This window comes from Haliotis asinina, chromosome 4 (assembly GCF_037392515.1).
Source record: "Haliotis asinina isolate JCU_RB_2024 chromosome 4, JCU_Hal_asi_v2, whole genome shotgun sequence".
Taxonomy (NCBI): domain Eukaryota; kingdom Metazoa; phylum Mollusca; class Gastropoda; order Lepetellida; family Haliotidae; genus Haliotis; species Haliotis asinina.
The window spans coordinates 7235293-7261592 of NC_090283.1; the positions used below are offsets into that span (position 1 = coordinate 7235293).

A 26300-nucleotide genomic window follows, 5' to 3' on the forward strand; every position below is an offset into this window, starting at 1 on the left:
GCGTTCTTCATGAGTATACTAAAATGGGATAGGCCCTTCGCATTCCATGATTTCATATCATTGAGGTTGAAAGGTAATACCAATTCTTCTTTTGTTACATTGGATAGTCGTTTTTAATTTCTAAAAATATCGTGTGTGCAATATGAGGAACAGTAGCAGGCATATGGCGATTTAATGAATACTTTAGAATCAGAGAGAAATGTTTGGCGGTTTTTTAATGAAATATCCGTAAAATGATATGTTTTAATAATGATATGAAATATACAATCATAAATGAAAGAATGATATGATATTTAGAGGATCTGTGGCTGTAATCAATTAAGATGTGTAAATGAACTTGTGATCAGCAAATAGTCAAACAGAAATGAACCATTGTTAATTTGCCCTAATACTACCAGACCAAAATTACTTTTTCGTACTATAGGTCACCAGACTCGGAATGTATTTTGGTTTACGTTTAATTTTGTAAATTGTATGTCGTGAAAGCCTTTCATTCTGAATTCACACGTTTTGTATTCACTGTTCGTTTCAGCAATAGGCTATTTTAACAAACAGATGATTGGTGAAATTGATACGCTTTGTGAATTCTACGGTCATCGTCCGTATAATTTGCTTCCGTTGTTTTCTATGCAAGTACTTGTCATGACGTGACCTCTGACCTCAACGACATTCCAACATGGCGACCCGCTGTGTTTGTGTGAGTTGTGCTCGTGTGGTAAGTCACATTCTATTGTTTTAGGAAATTGTGTTGAAAAAAATGACGATCATGAGCTATTCCTTACTTCTCATAAATCTCACTGAAAAATAGCAAGTCTTTGAAACACAAGCATTCATTTTACATCTTCGAAATGTGCTCACCTGTCAATGTCATTGTTGGGCTCCGATTATCGTACGATGAGCCGTGTCAACCACACGCCACTCAGAACGTGACTGTGAGACTAAATATATAATGACTAAGATTATCATGGTTCCTGTCACGCCTGTATGTTCAATAGTCCTGATGATAATAAGCTCACAAAATATTTTACGCTGATTCACTGCATGGGCAATTTAGATAATGATATTACACGAGCTGTGTATAAAAAATAAAATCCGGCATTGCCTCGCTATATTTAATTTAATTTCCTTCAGAGATTAGTAATCTGTAACACGCTTGATTTTTAGCAGATGATTATTTCAAGCGTCTATTCATAAGTGTGCTAGGGCAGTGGGGTAGTCAAATGGGTAAAGTGTTGACCCCTCACACCGAAGCCGTGGTTTTATTGCCCATAGAGGTACAGAAGCCCGTTTCTGATGTTTTGAGCAATGACATTGCTGGAATATTATTGAATAGCAGCGTAAAGCAATACTCACTCATGATAAGTGATACAGGTCTCTCAGGTACATGTGCATGTTACCAATTACCACCAGTCGGAGTAAACTAAGTAGTCTCTGTACCTATGAGAATGACCAATAAGAAGACAGCTTACCAAATCATGAAAGTGGACACTTGCACATACCTTTTGAACGTTTACCTCAGAAAGGTCTGAACTTTTACCAACATTGTACAATGTTAGTTTGGTGCTATCAAGTTAAAAGTAATAAGTAATAAGTCATTGGTCTGTATGGTTCACATACGCCTTGGATATTGCTGCCTGGCTAAAACAGTAAGAAACCTCTGCAATTTTCTGAGAGTATGTCATCAGGACATGACATCTTGTGTGTCCTGTGTCTGTGTGCTTACAGACAGCATGGATTGTTGCTCTCTGAAAGTATGTCATCAGGACATGACATCGTGTATGGCCTCTGTCTGTATACCACTAGACAGCATTGATTGTCTGACCCGCCTCAAATGTCTACAGGTTGTCATGACACAGTCCAATTATTGTTCATTTATCAATATTCATGCATTCGTGAGGTGATGGTTGCTCATCACGGCAAAGACCTGGGTTCAATGTCCCAATGTGAAACCTATTTCTGGTGTCCCCTGCTGTGATATTGCTGGAGCATAGCAAAGCGTGGCAAAAGCCAAACTCACTCATTCCTTCATTCATGATGTTTTTTGTCTACAGATCTTATGAGGCTGTGTACCCCACCTGCCTCAATGTCTTACGTCTGTGATATCACCTGTGTGAGCGACACCCTGACGAGTCTGTGTCGCCTAGTCAACCATAATGAAAGGCAAACTAGTAAGCCACGCCAAACTACAGTACTACCGACACAACTATTGCCTTGTCTGTATGACAGGCATGCTGGGTTGTCGGTGGCATCGATACAAACAGTCCACAAGAGATAGTCGAAAGGTAATGAAAATCTAATGTTATCATTAAACCATGCTTTTGTATAATATCAAACTTTATAGATAGCAACATTTTTATTTCATGAGCATGTTATTTAGATACAGATTATTGTACCATTGCCAAGCATCTTTTATGCATAAAGTTTATTCAGTATTGTACGTTCCATCATCTAAAATGCATTGGAAACAAGTTATCCTTTAGTACAGTGTTCATAATAAGCATTAATACCAAGGAGTCCTCTTTGGAAGTAATCCCTCTGGATTTCTGGGTGAGACATTATTACTTTAAGTCTTCAGCAACCAATATTGGTTGTTTAAGGTTTCTTCTTGGTTTGGATTGTGCTATGATAGGTTGTTTCTTTATATAGGGTATCAATCATTGGATTTTCTAGCCTGGAGTGTTGCCAAGTCATACTTATATGGTCTGAATGTGACCCTGCATATCAAACAATCTAACCAGTTTTCGATATTAATCATACGATTCATAGGCTTTTCTGGTTCTGACTGGTCAAGCTGTGAAAGTCCAGGTTAGCATTTACCTTCAGTAACCCATGCTTGATGCAAAAGACAACTAACAGGAGGTAGTAGTCAGACTTGCTGACTTGGCTGTCATATGTCATCGGATTCCCACTCCCAGTGGTGTAGTTCAGCTGTTCATCACTGGATTGCCTTGTCCAAACTCGGATATTCACAGACCACCACCATAGTTTTGGAATATTGCCGAGTGTGACGTAAAACTAATCTCTCTCACCCTGGTCCAGTCAAGATTATTATTTACATGCCACAGTCATATGGCTTGACCACTGCATGTTAAACCAGATGCACCAATTTTGATAATGATAAATCCTGTTGGCCCCAAGATACACTAGCTTCAAATCTTACTCTCTTACAGTGGAGTGTATCTACACTCAGATAAAGCCACAGTAATTCTGAAATGGAGACATGGTCCTCATGTGTTTGGTAGTACTGGATATTCTTTGTAATCCCTCTTGTAAAGTCTTTGCAGATAGGGCAATGGTGGAGGAGAGGGATGATGATTTTTAGTGTATGATGTTTGTGCATATCTCATACACCCGTGAAGATCTGGGGTAGTATTATAGGTCTTCAACAACCCATGCTTTCCACGAAAGTCAACTATGCTTGTCGTGAGAGGCGGCTAATGGGGATCAGGTAGTCTGTCTTGGTTGACAGATTTGCACAGATGGATGTTCATGCTGTTGATCTCTGGATTGTCTGGTCCAGATTTGATTATTGACAGACCGCTGCCATATTGCTGGAATATTGCAGAGTGTGGTGTAAAACTGAACTCACTCACTCCATCCATCAGAAATCTAGCAGTCAGACGAGTTATTTTATGCACTTGTGATGCATGTTGTGAGAGTTTTTCTGAAAGCAGGCATGTTGTGGTTTAAGCTAATTCTTACGCAGAAATTCAATCACAACATATATTTCCCTTTAACATTAACTGACATAATCACCAAAACAAGGAAGTGATTCCTTTCTCAAATTGTCTTCCCAGCTTTTCTATCCATGACAACAAAATCACTGACGATGGTGAATTAAAATTCAAGTTAATCCAGATTTTCTTCACTTCCTGTGGTTTGGTGTACCTAGTGCTTCCGACTACCATTATTCAATTTAACTTGCGTTGCTGTTTTCCCCCATTGCAGTCTGTGTGAGTAAGGGTTCAATGCTTAAAGTGTTTGCTTGTCACACCAGAGACCCAGGTTTGATTCCCCACATGGTGACAATATATGGAGCCCAGTTTTAGTGTCCGTGTCATGATATTGCTGGAATATTGCTAAATGTGCCAAAAAATTCATTTCACTCACTTTGTCAAAAAAATGTCTTGTTTGTTCAGTGTAGTGATGCAGTAATTTGTTTGCATTAAATTTTTCACAACAAGCACAATATTAAAAGAAAAGTTGATTGTATGATCAATAATATTAGCTAGAACCAATGAGCATGATCATAGTGATGTTGGACGGGATTCTAAGCTGGTAGACACAATCAAAGACAGGGAAAAAGTCTGCACGGGTGACAGTCACAAGGAATTCAAAATTGTGTTTTATTTTGGCGGGGATGTTTGTGTTGGGGAAATAGAATGGAAAAGGGAAGCATATGACAAGATTGATAGGGTAGTTCTGTCACTTCAAGATTTATGAGTCCTGACCATACAAATATCGTCATTTAATTGTCACTCTTAAAATGTGAAATTTTGTTTTCTAACTTAAGAGGGCTAAAATATCGGGATTAATATTTTTCATATGATGCCTTTGGGCAAAATATCGTTTTGTTATGGTGACATGATGCCATGAACAATGCTATGATGTCACGTTTCCTCTATGACTTTGCGTTCTACATCCTGCAATGGCAGGTAGCCCGCCTGTGTTTGAAAGTAAATTTGAGCACATTTTCCTAAATATTTTTACTTTGCTAATGCACCAGATGTCAATTTGTGCCCATATCATGCTAAATATCTGTATAGCCTTACTCACACTGGGGAAATATTAACATCTAGGGGCTCAAGTCATAAACATAGTATAACATTAGCTGTCATATATTATCCTCTATTTCCTTCCCAGAATATCCAGGACATACCCAGTAATTACACACCTCATGATAACTTGAAGATTCTAGGTTAACTCAAAGTACTAGTGGTCGGTTAATTGAAATAATCAAAGATTGTTCGCAGTGACTTAATGACCAAGCAGTCGATCATGTTTTCTCACAATCAAACATAAACAATTTTGGAACACTTGTTTGCATCAACAATGTTTCTCACATGGTTGGTTTTGTCTGTGTTGTTAAATCTACATTTGATAAGCCCAAGAACATGTTCCAAGTCAGGACTGAATTTATCTAAAGACTCCAGGAAATTTATATTCCTGACATGCAAGTTCTCCTCTAAAGATGTGAAATTTGTAAAAGCGTTTATGTGCAATTTGTAAAAACAGGAAAGATTCAGCTCATATAATGTATGTTTGTTAAAAAAGGGAAGTGTGAAATTCTTCCTGACTAACCTAATTCTGAGACTGCTTTTTCGACTCAACACAGAATATTTTTGGCCATTACTATGTAGAAAATAGGATGCGCATATACAATCAGTGTACCTCAGTCAGGTTTCATGCAACATGCAGATGTTGAGAATAGGCAAAACATTTGCATTGAAAAGGCTACACTATATTGTTTCTTCCTCATACGATACACTTATGACTTTGTTAAGAGTTTGGTAGTTTCACTGAGAGAGGTTTCATGCATCATTTCCCCAATCAGTCCATATGATCAAAGATTCATTCCAAGATCGTAACAAATTATCAAAACGTACAGTACTGTACACTGTTACTTCACAGGACCCTCTTATACCCAACAAGGACCCTATAAACTATTAATTTAGATTCCTGAGACTAGTGGAGTTCCGATGATCAAAAATAATTGAAAATTGATCAAAAGGAGGATGACAAGTAATGATGGATTGTGAAGAACATGCTTTCACTTAATCAGAATCTGTTTGTTTTAGACAACTCCCAAGAGTGGTGGTCTATATTCAGTTGTTGGCAATCCTCAGCCCCTTTTTATTCTAGTCAGTTTTACTGTCCCCCAATGACAGATTCTTACAATTTATCATAAACTACTATTTATAACAATTAAATGTTCTCATCACGATATGGCTGAATATTGCTAATGTGATGATAAATGGTAACTCGTATTGTTGTTTCAGGATAACACACTTGAATGAAGTAAACTAACCATTAGGTTTGATGAATATTCATGAACATATATATTCTGCAGTGTAAAGCTATGTACACTGTAACACTTTAACCACTTTTATCATTTAATTTGCAACTCCCGTGTCTTTCTTGCATGCATGCATTTCATTGCATGGCAATATTAGGTAAAAAAACCTTAAAAGCGAGAAAATCTGCACGATTACCCTTAAAACTGGGGATTACTTTTAAAATGTGTTTCAGTTATAATCGATAATCGTCCTCAGGTAATTGATAGTGAATTTCTTTTCCAATTCCCTTCATGATCTGAGACCGCCATTTTTGTGAGTCAAGGTAAAACCAAAAGTTACTGTCAAACTCGGTCACAATAACACAATATTCATACCTGTATGTTCTTATATTGCAACACAATTTCAGTGGTAATATTCAGCCCAGATTTCAATTTTTTATCATGTCAAGTGAATCATTTATAGTTTGTTCATCTGATCTTTATACACGATTTTACTTGTTTAGAGTTTTATGTAAGTCACAGACCCACACTAAGAGTATTCGGACACTTGACGTCATTTCCATAGACCTACATGTTATTTCAGAGTAGCATAAATAATTATCATGAAGTGATTTTAGGGTGGATCTTTGTAAACCTTGACTGGCAAATTGGAAATTATCTCTGCTCTGTGCACATAATTTCAATTTTCTGACCACTATTTAACTGATGACATCACATTTATCAACTTGCATATGGTCCCACAATGCACTATCCCATTCGCCGCCTTGTTAAAGGATTTCAGGGCACTGTACACATGTTCATTAAATTGTCACCACTTGATAAATAGGCAATGGAAAATTAAACAGAAATTATGTGATTGCAGGTAAGATGACTCACCACAAATGTGCAAATTTAACTTAGATCTTACAAAAATTAATTTCATGAAAATTATTAATGCTACACTAAATTAATGTGAAAGTCTATGGAAATTACGTCAAGTGTCCGAAACCTTTTGCATGGTTCTGTAGTTATCTCAATCATCCTGTTAGTTATTACACAACTATTGTCACAGCTGTGATGTTGCTAGTCCAGTGTTGAGCAATATTCACAGACTCAATCACCCACTGACTCACTGCCAGCTTACCTTGTCTGTCTCACTGTCCCTGAACCACATTGTTTTATCTATTATCCAGCAATGCTAAACCCTGAATTAAAATTGTAGCTCAGGGGTGCCAAGTCAAAGTGTCATGATAGCTCGATTCCTGGATGAGCAGGTAAATATATACTCTTACTTATTTCCTTAGTGAGATGCTCAGGACCAAAGAAAAGATGTAATATATGTATATATACTGGATAACAGGGTTTAACTGTTTGTTTGCGTTTATTTCAAACAGATGTAACTTTTATGAAGCAGATGTTAGGAGTCCTATATACAAACACCAAATACCTTAACAGCAGACCCAAAGGGTCCTTTCTTTATGATGTCACATTACCCATAAGGTATATGGTCACACTATGCCAAACTACTCCAGATCCCCTAAACAACAGTCTAGAGGTAGGCTGTGCTATAGTGTGGAGTTCATTTCCTGTCACTGGTCTAGATGTAGGTGACAGGTTGACCTGTGTGAAACAGAAACCATGTCCATGTATGATCAGGGCAAATGGTAACTATGGTAACCACTGATGACTGTTTTGTCATGCATGATTAAATCAACAAAAGTATGTTTTGAATGACTTAGTGAGTCAGGATTTCCCTTGACACAGAAAACTTGCGTATATGATGCAGTGTGAAGTGAAAATACGGATTAAAAAACAAACACTACATCACTTCTGACCTTCCATGTAATACAGGTGTTACTAAACTCATTAAAGATTTAGTATCATTTAACATAAATGGTATTACACGGGAGGTCCTTTAGTATCCTCTGTGTATTTGAGATTTCTCTTTTACTTTCTCAGAATAGTACTTTTAGGGGTTGGATCTCATCTGTGAGTAAGAGGCGACTAACGGGGATTGGGTGGTCAGGCTTGCTGACTTGGTTGACACACATCATCGGTTCCCAATTGCGCAGATCGATGCTCATGTTGTTGATCACTAGATTGTCTGGTCCTGACTCGATTGTTTACGGACCACCGCCGTGTAGCTGGAATATTGCTGAGTGCGGCGTAAAGCTGAACTCACTCACTCTCATCTGTGATTTGGACTTACAATTCCATGACACAAATGATATATGGTAAAGTGAGTTTGTTAAAAATTGCCTCTGTTCACCCAGCAGAAAATGGGTTCCCTGTGAAGTCATCAGACAATTAGTCTTGAAGCTATTCAGCTTGGGTTAACCGGGCTAACAATATGATTATGCTCTGTGAGCAGAATATCTAGTCTGGCATGTTATAGCCTCATTCAAAGCTAGAAATGAGGATGCAGTGAAATGAAAGGTACAATATTGTCACGTGATCAATGCATGAGGAATACAGTGATTCAGTTGTATCAGAATTGTTTTTTGCAACTTCAGTTCTCACAGTAGGTTTAGGTGTCTCTGTTTGTAGAGAATCCTAATGTCACACAGTGCCAGCAACAGTCACTTCCTTCCCTGATTACCCTTAGCTGAAACAGAAATGAATACCATGAGAAGTTTTATATATGGTCCCCAGTAATTTGCTCTACATTCACTGAATGATTCAGATATTGCTCAGGGCCTCAGGTTGATAAAACACTAAATTTCCTGAAGATAAGGATGTTGAGAATTGTCCTGTCAGTTACTGAAATCGTGTCTTCATACATGTCAGAATTCATCACTGTTGTAAGTGTAGAATACGTGTGTATGAATGTATATTATATTTTGTAGTATGTGGAGATTCAGATGCGAAGGTGGTATGCATCCTAAATAGGACATAGCTGGTGCTCTGAAATAAACCCACAAGACATTGTTTAAGAACCAACTTATTTTGTATTCAATGCAGTAATGACAGATTTTGATAGACATTTCCTGACACCTGTTAGTGAGGTATACGTAAGACACTGACATTGCTATGTGGCTGTCTCACCTGTACATCAGGTATATAAATCAGCCATCTTAAGTTTATGGTTTTCACTATTATCTCAGTCTGTATGATGTGCCCCTGGACATCTCTAGTGGCCAGTCAGCTGACTTGTCAGGAAAGGATAGTAGAGTGGTCATGTGACAGGTGTTCTACTGGGAGACATTTCACTGACTATTGTTATCTACTTTCACTGTACGGTGCCACACAGTGTTTGCACTGCGTTAATTTGCCAGTTGGCCAGGGCTGCTGCCACCTGTAGGCTTTGAAATCTACATGTCCTGAATGAAATCTGCACATCCATTTTGTTTAAGTCAAACCAGTAAAAACAATTTCACACTGGATCACTAAGCGAAACCTATGTACCAAAAAACCAGGAAATGAAATTGTAAGATATCGTAAAATAATGGGTCATTGATGATTACCAAACATCAATAAAGAAAAAAACATCTACAAAAGATTCCAGTTGAGGAAAAGTGACAGATAATTTACTGAAGGCCACAAGGGCCTGCACATATTTGAAACTGCTGGCCCGATACACTAACAACCAACTCTGAGCCTCCAGTTCAGCTATTATCTTCATCGCTGGTGCCACGTGAATTACAATGATAGTAATATTCTGGACATTCAGTTGACTATGGTGTTGTAATAACACCTGCCGAAGGCCATATGGGAATCCCCACTGAATACACTCTACCCACTGTGCCATGTAGATCACAGAGGCGCTATATATTGTAACCCAAGCTTTCTCAGAAGATGCTCTATACCAGACACCAAGTCTAACAACAAGTTGTTTATAAATTATAGCGAAAAAGTGAAAAGGTTCGGGGTAGAATAGGCCTCAGCAACCCATGCTTGCCATTAAAGGCGACTATGCTTGTCGTGAGAGGCTGCTAACGGGATTGAGTGGTCAGGCTAGCTGACTTGCTTGGCACGTCATTGGTTCCCAATTGCGCAGATCAATGTCCACACTGTTGATCACTGGATTGTCTGGTCCAGACTCAGTTATTTACAGACTGCCGCTATATAGCTGGAATATTGCTGAGTGTTCAGTAACACTAAACTCAATCCCTCCACTCCACTCCACTCCACTCCACTCCACTCCACTCCACTCCACTCCACTCCACTCATAATGAAAAAAATATAATGAAAAGGAGCCCTTTGACTATTGCCACGTTTTTAAGACTTGCTTGAGGTTTCTTGGATATATTTGTTTGTGTACACCATGAAGGTCCTAGATAGTTAAGTCATATCACCATATCATCAAAGCAGTTACCCTTTGTCTGTATGATAAACAGTCATATTCCAAACCAGGTGACTTACTTTCAGTGCAAGACAGGTCTTATTCCCAAGAAACTCTCAGGAATCAAACTTGCCAAGCACAGTCTACCATCCCCAACTCTCTGTAGCTGATGCTGTTGAAGTTCCACAGCTTTTTTGTTTAGCACTTCATTATGTTACCAAGGTTACAATCCACCTGAAACTCATGCCAGAGTTTGCATGCCTGAAGAACTACTGGTAATTCTGTGTATGATATGTGTCACGATGACTATGTTGGGACTTTCAGGTGTTTATAACCCTAGATGATTCTTAGCTTTGACTACAGCGTATCAAACATGTAGAGTAAATTTTCACCATATTCATGTCTTGATGTCATGTTTCTGTTTAGTACACGTGAAAGTGAGTGAGTGAGTTTAGATTTACGCTGCACTCAGCGATATTCCAGCTGTATGGCGGCAGTCTGTAAATAGTCAAGTCTGGACCAGACAATCCAGTGATCAACAACATGAGCATCAATCTGGGCAATTGGGAATCAATGACATGTGTCAACCAAGTCAGCAAGTCTGACCACCCGATATCGTTAGTCGCCTCTTACGACAAGCGTAGTCACCTTTTATAGCAAGCATGGGTTGCTGAAGGCCTATTCTACCCCGGGACCTTCATGGGTCACTTATGAAAGAGTTTGGTTAGGACAAGTTAACCAAGCTTACTGAGGCAGCAGGGTTCTTGTCTCTCAGAGACCCTCTTTCTGCTTTCTTTGTAACAATTGTGATAGAAATGTCATGTAGATATGAGGTGACAATTAAGGGGAAAACAGCTATTGCGATAGCTATAGTCTGTTGCGACCAACTACTGCATCAGTCTTTCTTTTTTTTCCTTAAATTGTCTCATTGTCTAAAATGATTTGAAGTCATTTCCCAAACGAATGCATGGTTCAAATGAAATGAAAGTATGTTGAAGTAGTGCCAGTCTCTTGTTATAACTGACATAAATGTTGAATAACACAGAAAACCTGACCCCTGACCCCTGACCCCTCACCCTGTTAACAGTATTACCAGGCCCCAAAGACATCACTGTCTTTATGGCCTTGGAGGCTTCTAAAGTCCAAACTTTCTGAAAACTGTCACATACATGCATGTTTGCTTAGAAGATAAGAATATGTTCTGTAATGTCTTCTAAAATGTCTGCCATTATATATCTCGGTTGAAAGAGAGGAAGAGAATCTGTTTCCTAATTGCCATTTGGGTGTAATATGAACATATGTTTGCTCATTCTCAGGCCATGAAATGTATTTTGGAGTCCCAAAAAAACTGACATGATTAAGAATGAAATCTTAATGTGATAAACAAAATTGTTTAGTTTGTGGAAAGTATAAACTGACTCAATGGAAACAGTGTGATGTTTTGGAGTACACAGATTGGCCCCTTCTATGATACCATGAAGAAGTACACGTACTCGCTGGAGACTTGAACAGGAGGTATTGCAATTATCAGCTGTTACTTCAGAAATCTGGAAGATGATTGGTTCACAGAGGATCAACAGAAGAACATGCACCAGATCCTGTGTGACAGGAATACACACAAGTGGGATTCAAAGGAAATATTTTTTTCTTGTTATTCTGATATTTTTTAAATAGAAAAGTTAAGTTAGTGTATGTTCAGAAGATTATTACATGGATTAGTTTACTGTATGAAATATGTGGGACCAGCATGTTCACTGGGTAGATTAAGGTGTAGTGTTGGTGCCAGTGTAGGCAATGGAAGGGAGACGACTCTGCCTGGCATGTTAGTACAGTGAGGGGCAACTGACAGAGGTCCTGTGTACTTCCTGTACAAGCAAACCAGCTGTGTATCAGAGGATGAGGGAAATGGTGATGCCTGACATCTAACACATGAAGGGATTGTCTGTGTCCAACCTGCATTCAAACACCTGGGGCGTTTGTAGCCATACAGATGAATGGGTTACACTTCACTCACAACAGCTGGGTAAGAGGTAGCAGTAACCAGTTTTTGTCTCAGGCAAACCAGTGGTCGATAACATGAACCTCTATCGATCAGTGCCATCTCCTTGACTGGTAAACATCTGCTATCTTCGCATTGGTCTTTTCTTCGTCATATACGATATGAGTGAAAAATTCTTTTCAAAGCAAGAGTAACATTGAGCAGGATTTACTTTTGACAGAACTTTCCAGTTTTGAAAGTCCTTGAGATCTTGTTTTTGATGACATTCAAAGCATTCTCTCAGAAATCTATGGAATTTAAAAATAGAATAAGTAAAATATAAAAACAGAGAATCTGATCCAACATGACAGACTGACAGACATGTTTACTGAAGGGCCAGCCTGATTCTCACAACATCTGACACCGAGACTGTCCAGGACATTCCATTCCACAGAATATAGTCATCTGTGTGTTAAGTTCACCAGTACATACCACAGTCAGGACATATACATAATTGATGGTCAACTCACATGCTCACTACTTCGTCCACAGCTTCTTTCATTGCCCTTCTAAATTGATGGTCAGCACAAGCTGCACAACGGACATCTGCTCACTTCTAGATTTGCTGATAGTTCACCCAAGGCTTGTTTTTCAGTTCTAGATTGAAGGTTAGCTTACCAGTCACCTCTGTCTTTACCTCTAAATGTAAGTGGTCGTCTCATGCTGGTTTTTAGTTACAGATTGAAGGTTTCCGCACGTGTCACTCCTGCATTCACTTTTGGATAAGTGATCTACTCACCCCCAATGAAACAAAAACACATATCCACCAATGGAATCTTGCATAGTGTATTAGGATCTATTTATTTCTGCTGCTGTAACTTAATATGTCATGTTCATTTAAAGAAAGTGAGCTACAGACCCTCATGTCTCTATCATCATGATCATGTCTGCTGATGGAGCAGCTGCCATGTCTTCGGTTGTCATGGCAAAGTGTTGCCTGATTACTGTATCATCCTATTCTGCATGGATGCAAATGAATGGCTTTCCTCTGATAGCTGGAGTATTTTAGAGAGGAAGTGCTCTGTCATTAACAGCCCAAGACATGGTGTGCTACATCCTATGGTAATTACTTCTTTTGGGCCATGTTACCCTCAGCTGCCCCTGAAATCACTGGTTCAGCTGGGTGAGGGAAGAAAGAACCGTCTGCTCATGCTCTCTCAGTCATTCTGCATTGTATTATATGTAAACAGACAGGAGGGGAACATTCTAATTGGAGATTTTCAGCACGAGTAAATATATCATTTTTGTGTGTTTTTCATTTGGAGGTATTTTTCTTGATGACTTTTACCTGCAAATTGAAAAAAAGGGAACAAAATGTTTTCAAAATGTTGTACTTCCGTTTAAGCATTGAGGTGTAATGTGTCATGTTGCATTTGTTTTAAGGTTTTTTCAGGTTACTTTGACAGCGGTTTCCTGCAGGGTCTTACAAACTCCCAAGCTGGTGTTGTTATCACCAGTCTTCAGACTCATGCACACACTAACTCACTCACACATTCACTCAGGCACTCACACGCATGCAATGACAAATGTGGTCTGAATCTCACCCTGATACTTCACAAGTCTCTATGTGTTGTGTTCCCAGTAGTTGCTGTGGGTGAAGCATTCTGTGCTGCTGTGACCTCAGTACTGATAACACTGACTTGAAACTACCCCACCCTCCCTACATCACTGGAGGTGGAATTACACTCACTGTTCTTTCCCCTGTACACTGTCCGGGGGTCCTGGGTAACTTGAGGCTTCCAGCCATTGTGCCTGAATCCTGGATCCCCAGTGTTCCATACTGAGTTTGAGACTGTAGAAGAGGAGGGAGGAGGGTCATGTCCTCGCTGATGACTACATTTACCAGGAATTTAATTTCTTAAGCTGTATATGTCTGGTAAATAAGAAAAACATTCAAACCAATTTCTAAAACTGCCCCCTAACCATTAATCACACATATAAATTGAACATCCTTTGTAGTTGTACTCTCCATTATCAATTTGCAAACTTGCTTTTCTATTAAGTCAGTGATCCTTTGGCTTGTCACCCCCATGATTGGTTGTCATCATGCCCAACAAACTATTTGATTGGTTCTCATTGTGACCAACAAGTTGGTTGATTACTTGTCATCATGTGCAGCAAGTTGGTTGTCTTGTTCACATTATGCCCAAGAAGCTATTTGATTGGTTGTTATAATGCACAACAAGTTGGTTGATTGGTTATCATCATGCATAACAAGTTGGTTGATTACTTGTCATCGTGTACAGCAAGTTGATTGTCTGGTTGACATTATGCCCAAGAAGCTATTTGATTGGTTGTTATAGTGCACAACAAGTTGGTTGATTGGTTAATTGTCATCATGCACAACAAGTTGGTTGATTGGTTGTCATCATCACAACAAGTTGGTTGATTGGTTGTCTTCATGCACGACAAGTTGGTTGATTGGTTGTCATAGTGCCCAAGAAGCTATTTGATTGGTTGTCGTTGTGCCCAACAAGCTGGTTGAATGGTTGTCATTATGCACAACAAGCATAGCAAGTTGGGTTATGATTGGTCCCTTACATAACATCTGTCCCATTCCTGTACTCAGCAGGTCATTACACTCACAAAGTTTCGGTTGGAATGTTGCCAATAGAAGTTGATTTGTTGTCAACCCATACAGGTTTGAGACATTGTTCATTATATCTGCCCATGTTTTCACAGGTTATTACTCTTTATTAACTGTGCAGTTAGACTACACAAGTGTTCTGACCAGGTATGCAGCATCATGTCACTATCACATGGACAAAACTCACATGCCTAGTGATTACCAGCTCGTCAGTACCCATTCCCTTGAACACTATGAGAAAACATAAAGTATAAATAAAACACGTTGTTCTGTGAGTGTCAGCTTGAGGTAGGCGTGCAGTCAGAGTACAGCAGTGTGAGTTACGCCAGTTGTGATGTGGATGACAGTAGGCATTATCCTCAACAAAACTCAGCTCACGCATCATTAACTAAGACAGCCAGTTTTTATCATCCAGAACCAGCCCCTACAGGAGATGTCACTTGTAAGATCAAGCAACATCTATCAGATAAAGCTACAGTAGTTTGTGTCACAATGCTTTCTGGACCATTGTGATGTATGAACAGTTGGCTTGTGGTCACAATCAAATGGCATCATTTACCTCTCAACAACTGGAGATGTTTTTACACAGAGCACACTGTTTGTTATTTTGTACCAACGGAAAAAGTTGGAAAAATGATTTTGATAACTGACATAATCATTTGTGTGTTTTTATATCAAACATGACCCCTGCCAAGGAAAGTTTCAAACTGATAGCCAAGCCTCTTGGGTGGGTTTCTCTGTATAGATCTATCCCTATGTTCACTGAAGAAGGCTGGAGTGAAAGAGCCTTCTATAGCTTGAGCGTTGTTTATCTGCCTGGAGAATGTGTGTTGATTTCCCTGTGGCTGCGACTTTATCCCATGATTGTGTCTCCTGATTCATAACGTGATCCCACGATTGTGTCCCTGGGGTAAACTAAAACAGATAGAAAATGGTCACAGGTTGTGTAAAGTACACTTACTCTTCTAAAGAAACTGGATGAAGACTTTCAGCAGTTGTTTAATCAGTCATTTTGCCAGTTACAGAAACTCATTGTACAACCTACTTGAATGTACTGACTGAACCATGAGTCAACCAGGAAATAGGTCATATGGGGGACACCATGTGTTCAGCAGCTGTGACAGGAAGGAGTATGTCCATCTTGGACAGTGACCATGGCGTTGATGTTGCATGTATGTTGGCGCCTTGATTCCAATATTGCAGGAGCACACATTGTGGAACACAGGATAATCTGTAATTACATTTCACCATCCTTACGGCTGTGTAAATTCCACAAATGATTAGTACCTCTGTTAAGGCAGGACCCATGAAGATATGGGTTAGAATTGATCTTCAGTACCCCATGCTTGCCTTCAGAGGCAGCACACAGAATCAGGTGGTCAGGCTCGCTGACATTGTTGACACGTCATCATTTCCTAATTGTACAGATCAATGCTCATACTGTTGATCACTGGATTATCTGGTTCAGATTCAGTTGTTTAGAGACTGCCGTCATGTAGCTGAAATATTGCTGAATGCGGCATGAAACTAAACTCACTCGATGTTAATGCAGGGAGAGGTACAGATTTTGTGGATTTGGTCAGTTTGGAAGCTATAGCTGACCAGAAAACCATAAGAAGGGATGACATTTGACAGGATACTCCTTGTACCAGTTCTGTTGAGGAAGGGAGAGTGTACAGATTGTGTTTACTTTTGGCAGATTGGGAGCAATGGCTGACCAGTTAGATGATCTGAGGGGATGAAGTGAGATGCCTTGTTACAGCTCTGTTGAGGCACTGAGAGCTAGTCCTATGGTGGGATGTAACGCATGACTTGTTGATCCTCCGGGTCACACCTGGGGCTGCTTGTGTTTCACAGTATTGTATTCCAGGGTGTTGTGTTCCCCAGAGGGTAAAACATTAAAGTAAATTGCAGCTTCAGATCAGTTACCCATCCCCATTATGCTCATGTGTCCGCCCCTCTCTTCACTGTCAGTGTAGATGGTCATCTTGTAGGCCTAGACTTGCTAAGACATATAGGAAACTGTATGCTAATGATAGAAAATACTCAAAGGTGTTTAGGTTAATGTAGGGACCAGTTTGACAGACTGTAGGTTGTTTTCTTGGTTGTTTAAAGTCGTACTCAGCAATATTCCAGCTATGTGGCAGCATGATAAATAATTGAAATAATCAAATCTGGACCAGATTCCTGTGATCAACATCATGAGTATCAATCTATACAAAAAGGGATGTGATGTCAACCAAGTCAGCAAGTCTGACCACCCAATCCCGTTAGTCGCCTCTTATGACAAGCATGGGTTGCTGGAGACAATTCTATCTTCATGGGTAGATGATATTAGGAGTTAAATATGTCATAGTTCGTCAATGATGCAGGTCTATGACAAACCCAGGTAGTGTCACATTCAGTGGTCACGTGTCAGAATCATATAGATTCAGCCAGGCGATGTTGAGTTGAGATCTAAGGTAGACCAGGAATTGTTTATCATTCCATTGTGTATCACAGTCCTTTCCTGTTGCCGGGGTTAGAAAGCTGGTGTGATGGGATAAACTTCAACAGATCGGTCATGGATGTCCTGAAGGTGAAGGACACTCATGATGAGGAATAAATATGTTGAGTTGTTATTGTTGTTGATTGTCACAGCAGGTCAGAAATAAACCAGCAGTTTGTCCCTGATCCCTCCATCATAGCTTCAGTGTTGACTTTCTTTACGATTCTGTTTTTTTTAGAAATAATGACTAAGGTTCATATTTTTTTACTTAGTTTGTTTCACTTGAGTTATTAGAGCCAGAGTTTAGTAAAATGTCTTCACTTTAAATAGCTCAGTTTTAAAAACTGTATGTTTACAGTCCCTGTCGTACTTAAAAAAAACCTTTAAAAGCATGAGTAAACAAAACTGTATTTGACATGTACTGTTTTCCTGAAAGCTGTGTAGTGTTATTTGACAGGTGACTTTTCGCTGAATTGAATCTCATGAAGTGTTCAAAACTGAAGTTATTATATCCATGACAAAATGAAAATGTTAATTGTTTTTAAATTTAGGGGTCCTTCATTTGAGTTCCAGTGCATAAATCCTAAGAGGACACACATTGAGAAGACATGTTCTGGTGACTTTAGTGAGTTTATCACACTTCCGTACAAAAGTCAACGCCATGAGTGAATCAATTAGTAAGTTTAGTTTTACACCGATTTTAGCAGTAATCCAGCAATATCTTGACAGAGGAAGGCAGAAATGGGCTCCACACATTGTAACCATGAGAGGAATTGAACCTAGATCTTCAGCATGACATGTGAACACTTTAACCACTCACCTACTCCACTGCCCCGAAAGTGATGAGTGTGCAAAGTCATAAAACAATGCTACATTGAGTTTGTGCTTTGAACATTTACTTTGACAGTGTGTCAAAACATAGTCCTGTGTTGGGAGCTTAATGAACTGATGTAGACAGAGTAGATTTAAGGCTGGTCGGAACCATAGCTGTATCACACCCAGTGTGACAGAGGGGATAAAGGTGTATTGCGGGTAAAGCTGGAGGTGTGGGTGGAGAGTAGTGCATGTCACACAGGTAGGAAGAAAGGTGCATCCTTGGTGAAGTAGCGATTGTGGGTGGAGAGTAGTGCGAGTGTAATGCAGGCAAAGCCAGTTGGGATAAAAATGTGTCATGGGTGAAAGTTGTTGGTGGAGGGTAGTGCTGGTAAACATGGTAAAGATAACTACTCATTAAGGTGTATCTCAGGTAAAAGGTGGGAGTGAAGCTAGTGCAGGTATAGCTAAGTGGGGATATTTTGTTCCAGGTAAATCTTGATTGGTTCACATGTGTTGTGGGTGAGACTACAGGCAAAGGTGGTATATTACAGGTGAGACTGACTCCGCCCACACAGGTAAAGCTGGGCCGAGGCAGGTCGTGATACAGAATGTCAGAAGTCAGGCAGGCACCGCGTCAGTTTACGTCAGATTATACAGTGGGGAAGTCTACTTTGCTACAGCTACTCCCATCATAAATCACCAGATTGTCCTTACTTCTTTGCTGCCACACATGTGACCTTTGTTGAATATACAGCTAGGAATTTTCAGGAAACTGAAGATTTATTTCAAGTGGATTTCTTACAGCTGGGATCGTTTTATTACATGTCAGTGTAAAGCTGTGTAAGAGAGGACGGTAACCTGTATGGATGTTCTGTGACTGAATGAATGTGCTTCTAATCAGTCGCTCAACTCATGTCGCTCTAGGACAGAGGGACTGTTTAGGATGTTTGTAATTTGTTCCTATGGTAACCAGATGCTTGAGAAAATGTATCAGCCTGTAAAAAATTATAATTAACCTTGTATATGAAAGTGACATATTTAAGGAGCAGGCAGTTTATACAATGTGTTGTTGATGTGAGGAGTTCCTAACTGAAATGTGTGCTGACTGACGGAGGGATCCATGTGATGAACGGACAGCTGACTACTGCTGTTTATGAGCACAAGCACGACAGCTCTCGCTAGTAGTGATATAACGCAGCAGCAACATCGGCTGTGGGGACTAGCGTCCACTCATCTCCTGCGTTAGGAGCAGCATCAGTAGTTGGGTTCATGTGTTCACGGGGATGGCTGACTATAGCAAACATTCTAAAGGTGGGCGGACCACCAGAAAGGTATATATGTTAGAAACAAGCTTACACAAAGTTTCTGATTGTTCTAACTTGCATGTTTTTGTTTGTGTCTGTATTTTATCAATGACCTTTTTGCTAATTACATTTAATAATATTTTCATAATTTTGTCACTATTTCGTATTTACAAACTTAAAAGAACATTGAGTATCTTGAAGGGAAATGTGCAGAGTATTAATGCATGACACAATCTCGATTTGTTATTGCTTGTGCTTAAAAAAATTGGTAATTTTACTAAAAATTGAGGCAGTGTTTAAATTTAAAGGGTTCATGTTTGCTCCTGATAGTTTTTTAATATTGGGCCCACAGGGTGTGTGATGCTGGGATTTGTTCCCTGTTGATTGCTTTGATTGACTGATGAATTTGTGTACATCCAACATTAATAGCTAAGTGCTCTAAGCCTGAAGTCACCATGACTTTCTGCTTCATTTATTCTGCTGTCTGGTGTCGAAGTATATCAGCGTGGACCTCCCTGGAACCATAAACACAGATATAATACAAACTTGTTTCCCTTTGCTGATTTGGAGAAGATAAAAGATAACATTCAATTATCAACATCAGGTCAAGAAATGTAAATTGTTCCCAGAATACAATTGCCCCACTGATAATACAGATGACGGCTTTCAAAGACTATTCCCCTTTAAACTGATAACATCACTTATAATTAGAGTTGTATGTTTTACAACTTGTCCTTTCATTGCTAGAACTTCAATGTAATGTTTCTGTGTTTACTCAGCTTTTATTCATGTCAAAACACATTGAGAACTATTAGTCAGGAAAAACTGTGAAAACAGGACTGTATCTGGGTAATGTTGTGTATCTTTGTTGATTGTCTGCCAGCAAGTCTTGTTATTGGCTGCCTCTATGTAGACTGGGACAACTCTTCATTGTTGACTAATGAAGATAATAGAAGGAAGGCAGCCAGCTTATCCTTAATGACTTTCACAGGCTGTGTTTGACAGACTGAGATACGTGACAATCCGACACAAGATACTAGCTCTGGAATTGATACTATCACTTGATGAGAGGGAAATAGTATCTGGTGGATAATCTTGATCACTGTGCTAGAGTACTTTTTAACCACATGTAGCCAGACTTGTGCCCATTACTGCAGACAATTTTCTGAAATTTAAATTCCATGAGTGTTATTTAGAAACTGGTATTTTTGAAGCTGATCAGTACAGTATTGACAAGTTTAAGGATAATTATCTTTGTTGAGTGTGATGTTTTTGATACAGATTCTTGTAATTTTGGCAAGATCGTAAATTTAAATATTTGAAGATTTTGGCAAGAGCACTGAGAATCTCCTCATTTAATGGTGAGGCAGTCTAGACTTCAAGTATTATAGACATAAGAGTCATCAGTTAACTTTGCTTTGCTTTTCTCATACAGGAGACTATTGCCATGTACCGGGCTGTATTTCCCAGTGTTCAGTACCATAAGGATATTCCCAGAAATATTTGTGACCTCCATTTTTGTTGTTCAGTAATATTCTGCTTCTAATGTTAATGTTGGTTAGTGATGGATTGTAATTAAACGTTTCTGACAAACATAATTTTTTGAAAAAGTATTGTTTCTTTGTTCTTGATATGAATTATTTAGTATGTTGACTCTAGGTAGATTTATGTCTTGGGGATGCTAAAGATCTCCATCTTTGGGAACGGAATTCCACAACCTATTTGATTATTAAGGGAATAAAAGATATTGTTTAGATAGAAAATCATGGATTCTTAAAATATGAAGTTGAATCCCAAACAAGAAGACAGTAGTGGAAGTAAGAAGTTTTATTTGGCATTGACCCCACTTATTGTTCGCATATAGTGTTACAATCTTGACAAAGACCCTTCACTTCTGCTGGACTCTAAACACTGGTAAATGTGTGGGTTATCAGGTTACTGGTGGGAGTGATCGACCTGGGATTGTTTCTGGTGGGGAGAGACTGTCATGAAGCTGATACTGGACTTAGACTGAGTGTGGAGTGTTACATGTGTAAGACTTCCTGAAGCACTCATCTGTTCCTACTGATTGGGTCATCTGTGAGGTCAGATGCAGGTCAATCTCAATGACCAGTCACTGGAACTACCTCCACACATCCTGACAAACTGTCACTGTGTTAATGACACAAACTGTGGACATATGAAAACAGTTATCTGAGGAGATAATCTCATTGTGTTAACGACATTAACTGTCAGTGTTGGACATAATTTGTGACAATGTGGACTAAGGTGAAGGATTTTGGAAAATGTCTCATCAAGATGGTGAGTTGTCATTCTACTCTATTACAGTAGAATCTGTTAAAACTATATTCTCATTTATCTGGATTTCTGTCAATTCCTCACCATGAGTTACAAGAAAGTGTCAAACTTTCTGTAAGATTTGACTTGGATCAGTGGGTTAGCTTAGTGGTGAAAGCGTTAGTTCATCAAGCCAAAGACGTGATAGGGTCGTGGTACTGCTGTGACAGTAACATGGCCCAGGTTGCCCCGGTTCAAAAGGGTTTCTTTTCAATGAGGTTCTCAAATGGAGTTTTCTGATTCAATTAAAATTACATATTTCAAGTGACTAAGTGTTGGTCTATTGTGGAGATCATGAAAGTGATCAGTGACGGTATCAATGTAAGAGGCTTCAGTTGTTGCACCTCCCTCATCACCTCTCAATATGGATGTTGCATGTGTCTTCAGTAGCTTTAGTGTTCTGCCGTCATGTAGACCTAGAGACCAAGATAGATTGTTTCACAAGCTGCCAAGACCATTAATCAAAATCTGAAACCTGTGTATCTGGATGAGATCAGCAAAATAAACATCGCCATCAGTGTTGACTAGTGTTGCCTGGTCAATATCATATTGTGGGCAATTCTTCATTGGATTTGTAAATAATCCTGTATGTCTTCTATCTCATCTGCCTGGTTATTGTAAACACTGGTTCAGCATTAAAGACATGATAGCACAATAAAATAACCCAAACACTAACTGTCTTGACATATCATCTTCATTAGTGTTGTTTATGAGATTGCAATATTTTACAGCTTCATAAACTGATTCTAAACCACTATCACTTCACAGGAGGAACAGATGGGCCCCAGTTTCTGACTGACTCCAGGAAGATATATTACATAGCTGAAATATCCTACAGCATCTGTCCCTACATGTCCTTATGTTGTCATGCTGTCATATGTGCAAGCTGGATATGACATGTTGTGTTTTCAGCAGGTTGTAAAATGTTTTGTTTAAACTTAAGTGTATATCAGTATTGAGATCAGTGTATCCAGGCATACATGTATCTGAGCTGAGGGAAGGGTTGGCTTGTATAAAACATTGCAGTTCACTGTAAAGAGGTGTGTCCTTTTGCTGCACAGTAGCTCTCAGATATTAAACTCAGTTTGTCACCATTCTCCTCCTTGACATTTCAGAGCTATAAATATTTAGGAAATCGTGATGGTTAAGAAATGAAGCTCTGATCAGCTGTTTATCAAGACATTTTGGAAACAACTCATTCTGAGTTTTAATGAAAGGGGAGTATTATCAAAGCTGGAATGCATCTTAGACCTCACTGTAAACACCACTAAATGTGCATTTATGGAACATTATTGGTTTTCACTGCTGCAATAAATTAACTTGGTCATTCATATGATGTAACTGTAAAAATGCTTGCAATGTAAAACTGTAATTCTCTCACTCACTCACCCACCCATCCTCTCACTCACTCACTCACTCACTCACTGGCTCACTCACTATTTACAAGTGCCTGTGTCACCATCAATCTTTGTGTCCCTGTGTGTGTGCTGGCTGTGACCTTCTGTGAGTGCAGTTAGTTGTCAGACGGAGGAGATAACAGCATGGGAAGCAGTGTGATGGAAGGATGTATCCCTGTGGGAGTAACCTGCTGCTGTTGTCAATACACGGAACTCCTGGACAGGAAAACACATCTGTCATCCCGGTAACAGTGATAATCAAACAGACTCGGAATGAGGATGACATCAAGGTGTTTTGTCTTATCCCCAGTTTGCAGATGTTTTCTGAGGGATGCACGATGAAGGTCGACGTCTCTAGGACTTCCCACCTGACCAATTCTGTCTGGAATGCACATGTTTTTGTTCAAATTAATACTGGGAGAAAGTCATTTTGATTAACATCTGCTCATGAGATTAAGAGTGTGAAAAAGAGATTCTGCCTATTCCCAAAATCCCACACACTCTCTCAAACCCTAGTCTGTCTTACAGTCCCTGAACAGCACTTTTCCCTTCTGCCCAGCCCTTCCTGCAGTGCTGAATCCAAACATGAAGCAAGTTTAGACTTCATTAGGTTCTGAATCACCCATCTCTCTGGGGCTTTTTTCCATCTAGAAGGATTTTTTGTTTCTATCAAAATTGTATACAAGCCACCTAGAGAAACTCTGCACACCAAAAATATGAATATAGGCACACAGTATCTGTACGCATTAATACAGGTCTGAACACAGCGAGTATTGGAGACAGTCAAATGCTCATGCGTATGCCAGACGACGTGATGTCATTGATGCTGGCCTATTGTCTTGCCGCGTGTTGCTGCAAGTTCAGCCTGTGCAGGTGCACACAACATGTGAAATTGCTATCAGTGTCAAAAGCTCAATCTTTGGTCACTCAAACCTTCACAAATTCACATGAGAAGTCACATGCACATCATGCCAAGATTAACATCTGCTCAATGTCATGAGTCCATTGGAATGACTGAAGCAGGAATGAGCCAACAACAGGTGGCAGCACATTTCCAGTGCCATCACAGTACCATATCTACATTGGTCAGGCATTATCAGAACACTAATGATGTCGCTGACCACCCATGTTCTGGGCATCCAGGAATACCACCGCCCAGACTGTACAGATGACCTCAGATCACTCATCTGTGACCCAGGTTCCAGACCACAATCCCATTCTTACACAATGTCATGGTCATGCCATTTCTTGAATTTGTGACTTTGTCGCGTGCCCCCATATTTGATTTTGAAATTCTGTCATCATCATTACCGATATTGACCATGTTCCTTTGACATTTTGTTGTGGTCGATACTTCAACTTAAAAAGTGGCCACATCATTTCGTGTTTGCTGTGCTGCATTCCAATTCTGAAAGCATTTTCTCTGTGCCCAATTTCTTTACGTGGCCAGTATGTACATTCAGGGACTGATTGTAAGAGTCCTCAAAGCCCTAGACCAGTGAAGGTACCGGGGTAGAACAGACCTTCAGCAACCCAGGCTTGCCATAAAAGGCGACTATGCATGTCGTGAGAGGTGGCTAACGGGATGGGGTGGTCAGGCTTGCCAACTTGGTTGACACGTCATAGGTTCCCAATTGCCGAGATCGATGCTCATGTTGTTGTTCACTGGATTGTCTGTTCCAGACTCGATTATTTACAGACCGCCGCCATATAGCTGGAATATTGCTGAGAGTGGCGTAAGACTAAACTCACTCACTCACTCTCAAAGCCCTAGATGGATAGTTATGATACTTCAAGCACACTAAATAATGATGTAAGGGAATGGTCGACTCAGTCTGTCAGTGTTAATTATGACATGTCAGTATGTAGACTATTTTGGGGGAGACAAGTGCACTTTGGGGTCAGTCTTGAACCAAAATAGATGTGTCACCCACTCAGTGTGAGTATCCACTGAGTCAGTGTGCCACATACAACCAGGGAGTGTAAGAATTCAGGAAGCATTGTTCTCCTGTCTTCCGCTTGCCCAGATCTTAGTCCTTACAGTTGGTGGAACACATTGTCAGGAGTCGTGGATGGAGATCCAGGTGATTGTCATATACCTTTCACATAAGTGGAGATGTATAGGCCCACCTTCATGGCTAGCTAGCTCAGGAGGTGCCGTTGTTAGTGTTAATGGGGAGATTATACACTTTCATCTTTCTGTAGGCACTGTGAGTCACAAATATGGGCGGAGGGGTGGCCTAGTGGTTCAAACGTTTGCTCATCAAACTGGAGATCTGGAGATATACTAAATTTGTAGTAACTTGCATAGCAGAATAGTAACATTTTCTGGGTATTTTGTGCACTATTGTCTAATTAAGAAAACTGCATTAGACAGTCATGACAATCATGTATCAGTGCACAACATATTTCTTTTTCAATTTTTTGTTTTACTTTTTGGGGTAAGATTAAAGGAAAAGGTGGTTTTGGTTATACTCCAGCAATATCTCGGCTGGGGGACACCAGGAATGGGCTTCGCAAATTGTACTCATGTGGGGAATCAAACCCAGGTCTTCAGAGTGACTAGTGAACACTTCAACCACAGTGCTACCCCACCACTCCACACAAGGGACAGAACCCAGTGAGTCATAGCCGGGGACTGTGTGGCATGTATGGTCCAGCTTGTCCACACATAGCGCCCTGTCATCCAGAAGGGAGTTAACTCTGTAACTTTCACTGATAAACCTCTTGGTGATATAAACAGGCTCAAATCACACCTCCTGCATTTACTGTAAGTCTCCTGCATTGAGTGAAGCTCAGGCAGTGTCAAGTAATTACTTTATAAATTCTGTTTTCAATTGGTAGTATCATCAATCATGGTTTGCGGTGAGAGATTTATGAAGTTCCACCCAATTAACATTCCACACCAATCTCCCCATTGCAAGGCAGCCATGGTCATTTGTCAGTGTTCTGTTAAACATTGTCAGTAGCACTCACTGAAGCTGGGTGCCCCTCCACCGTAGTAAGCCCCAGAATACAGCCAGCACTGTACTCAGCCCCAGAATACAGCCAGCACT

General features: G+C 39.8%; 1 protein-coding gene across 3 annotated transcripts in view; it reads left to right on the forward strand.

Annotated features, from left to right (window-relative positions):
• The first annotated feature begins 636 nt into the window (after window positions 1–636).
• Window positions 637–26300, forward strand: part of LOC137281235 (glycerophosphodiester phosphodiesterase domain-containing protein 5-like) — a 51419-nt gene continuing 25755 nt past the window's right edge. The window contains exons 1-2 of one of the 3 annotated variants that reach the window (XM_067812377.1): window positions 637–715; window positions 2052–2282. In XM_067812377.1, the coding sequence (XP_067668478.1) occupies window positions 2154–2282 (129 nt within the window). In that variant the 5' untranslated portion in view covers window positions 637–715; window positions 2052–2153. Of the gene's footprint in view, window positions 716–2051; window positions 2283–19373; window positions 19538–21722; window positions 21812–26300 lie in introns of those variants that run through there. The other 2 variants (XM_067812378.1, XM_067812379.1) reach the window with 2 other exon arrangements.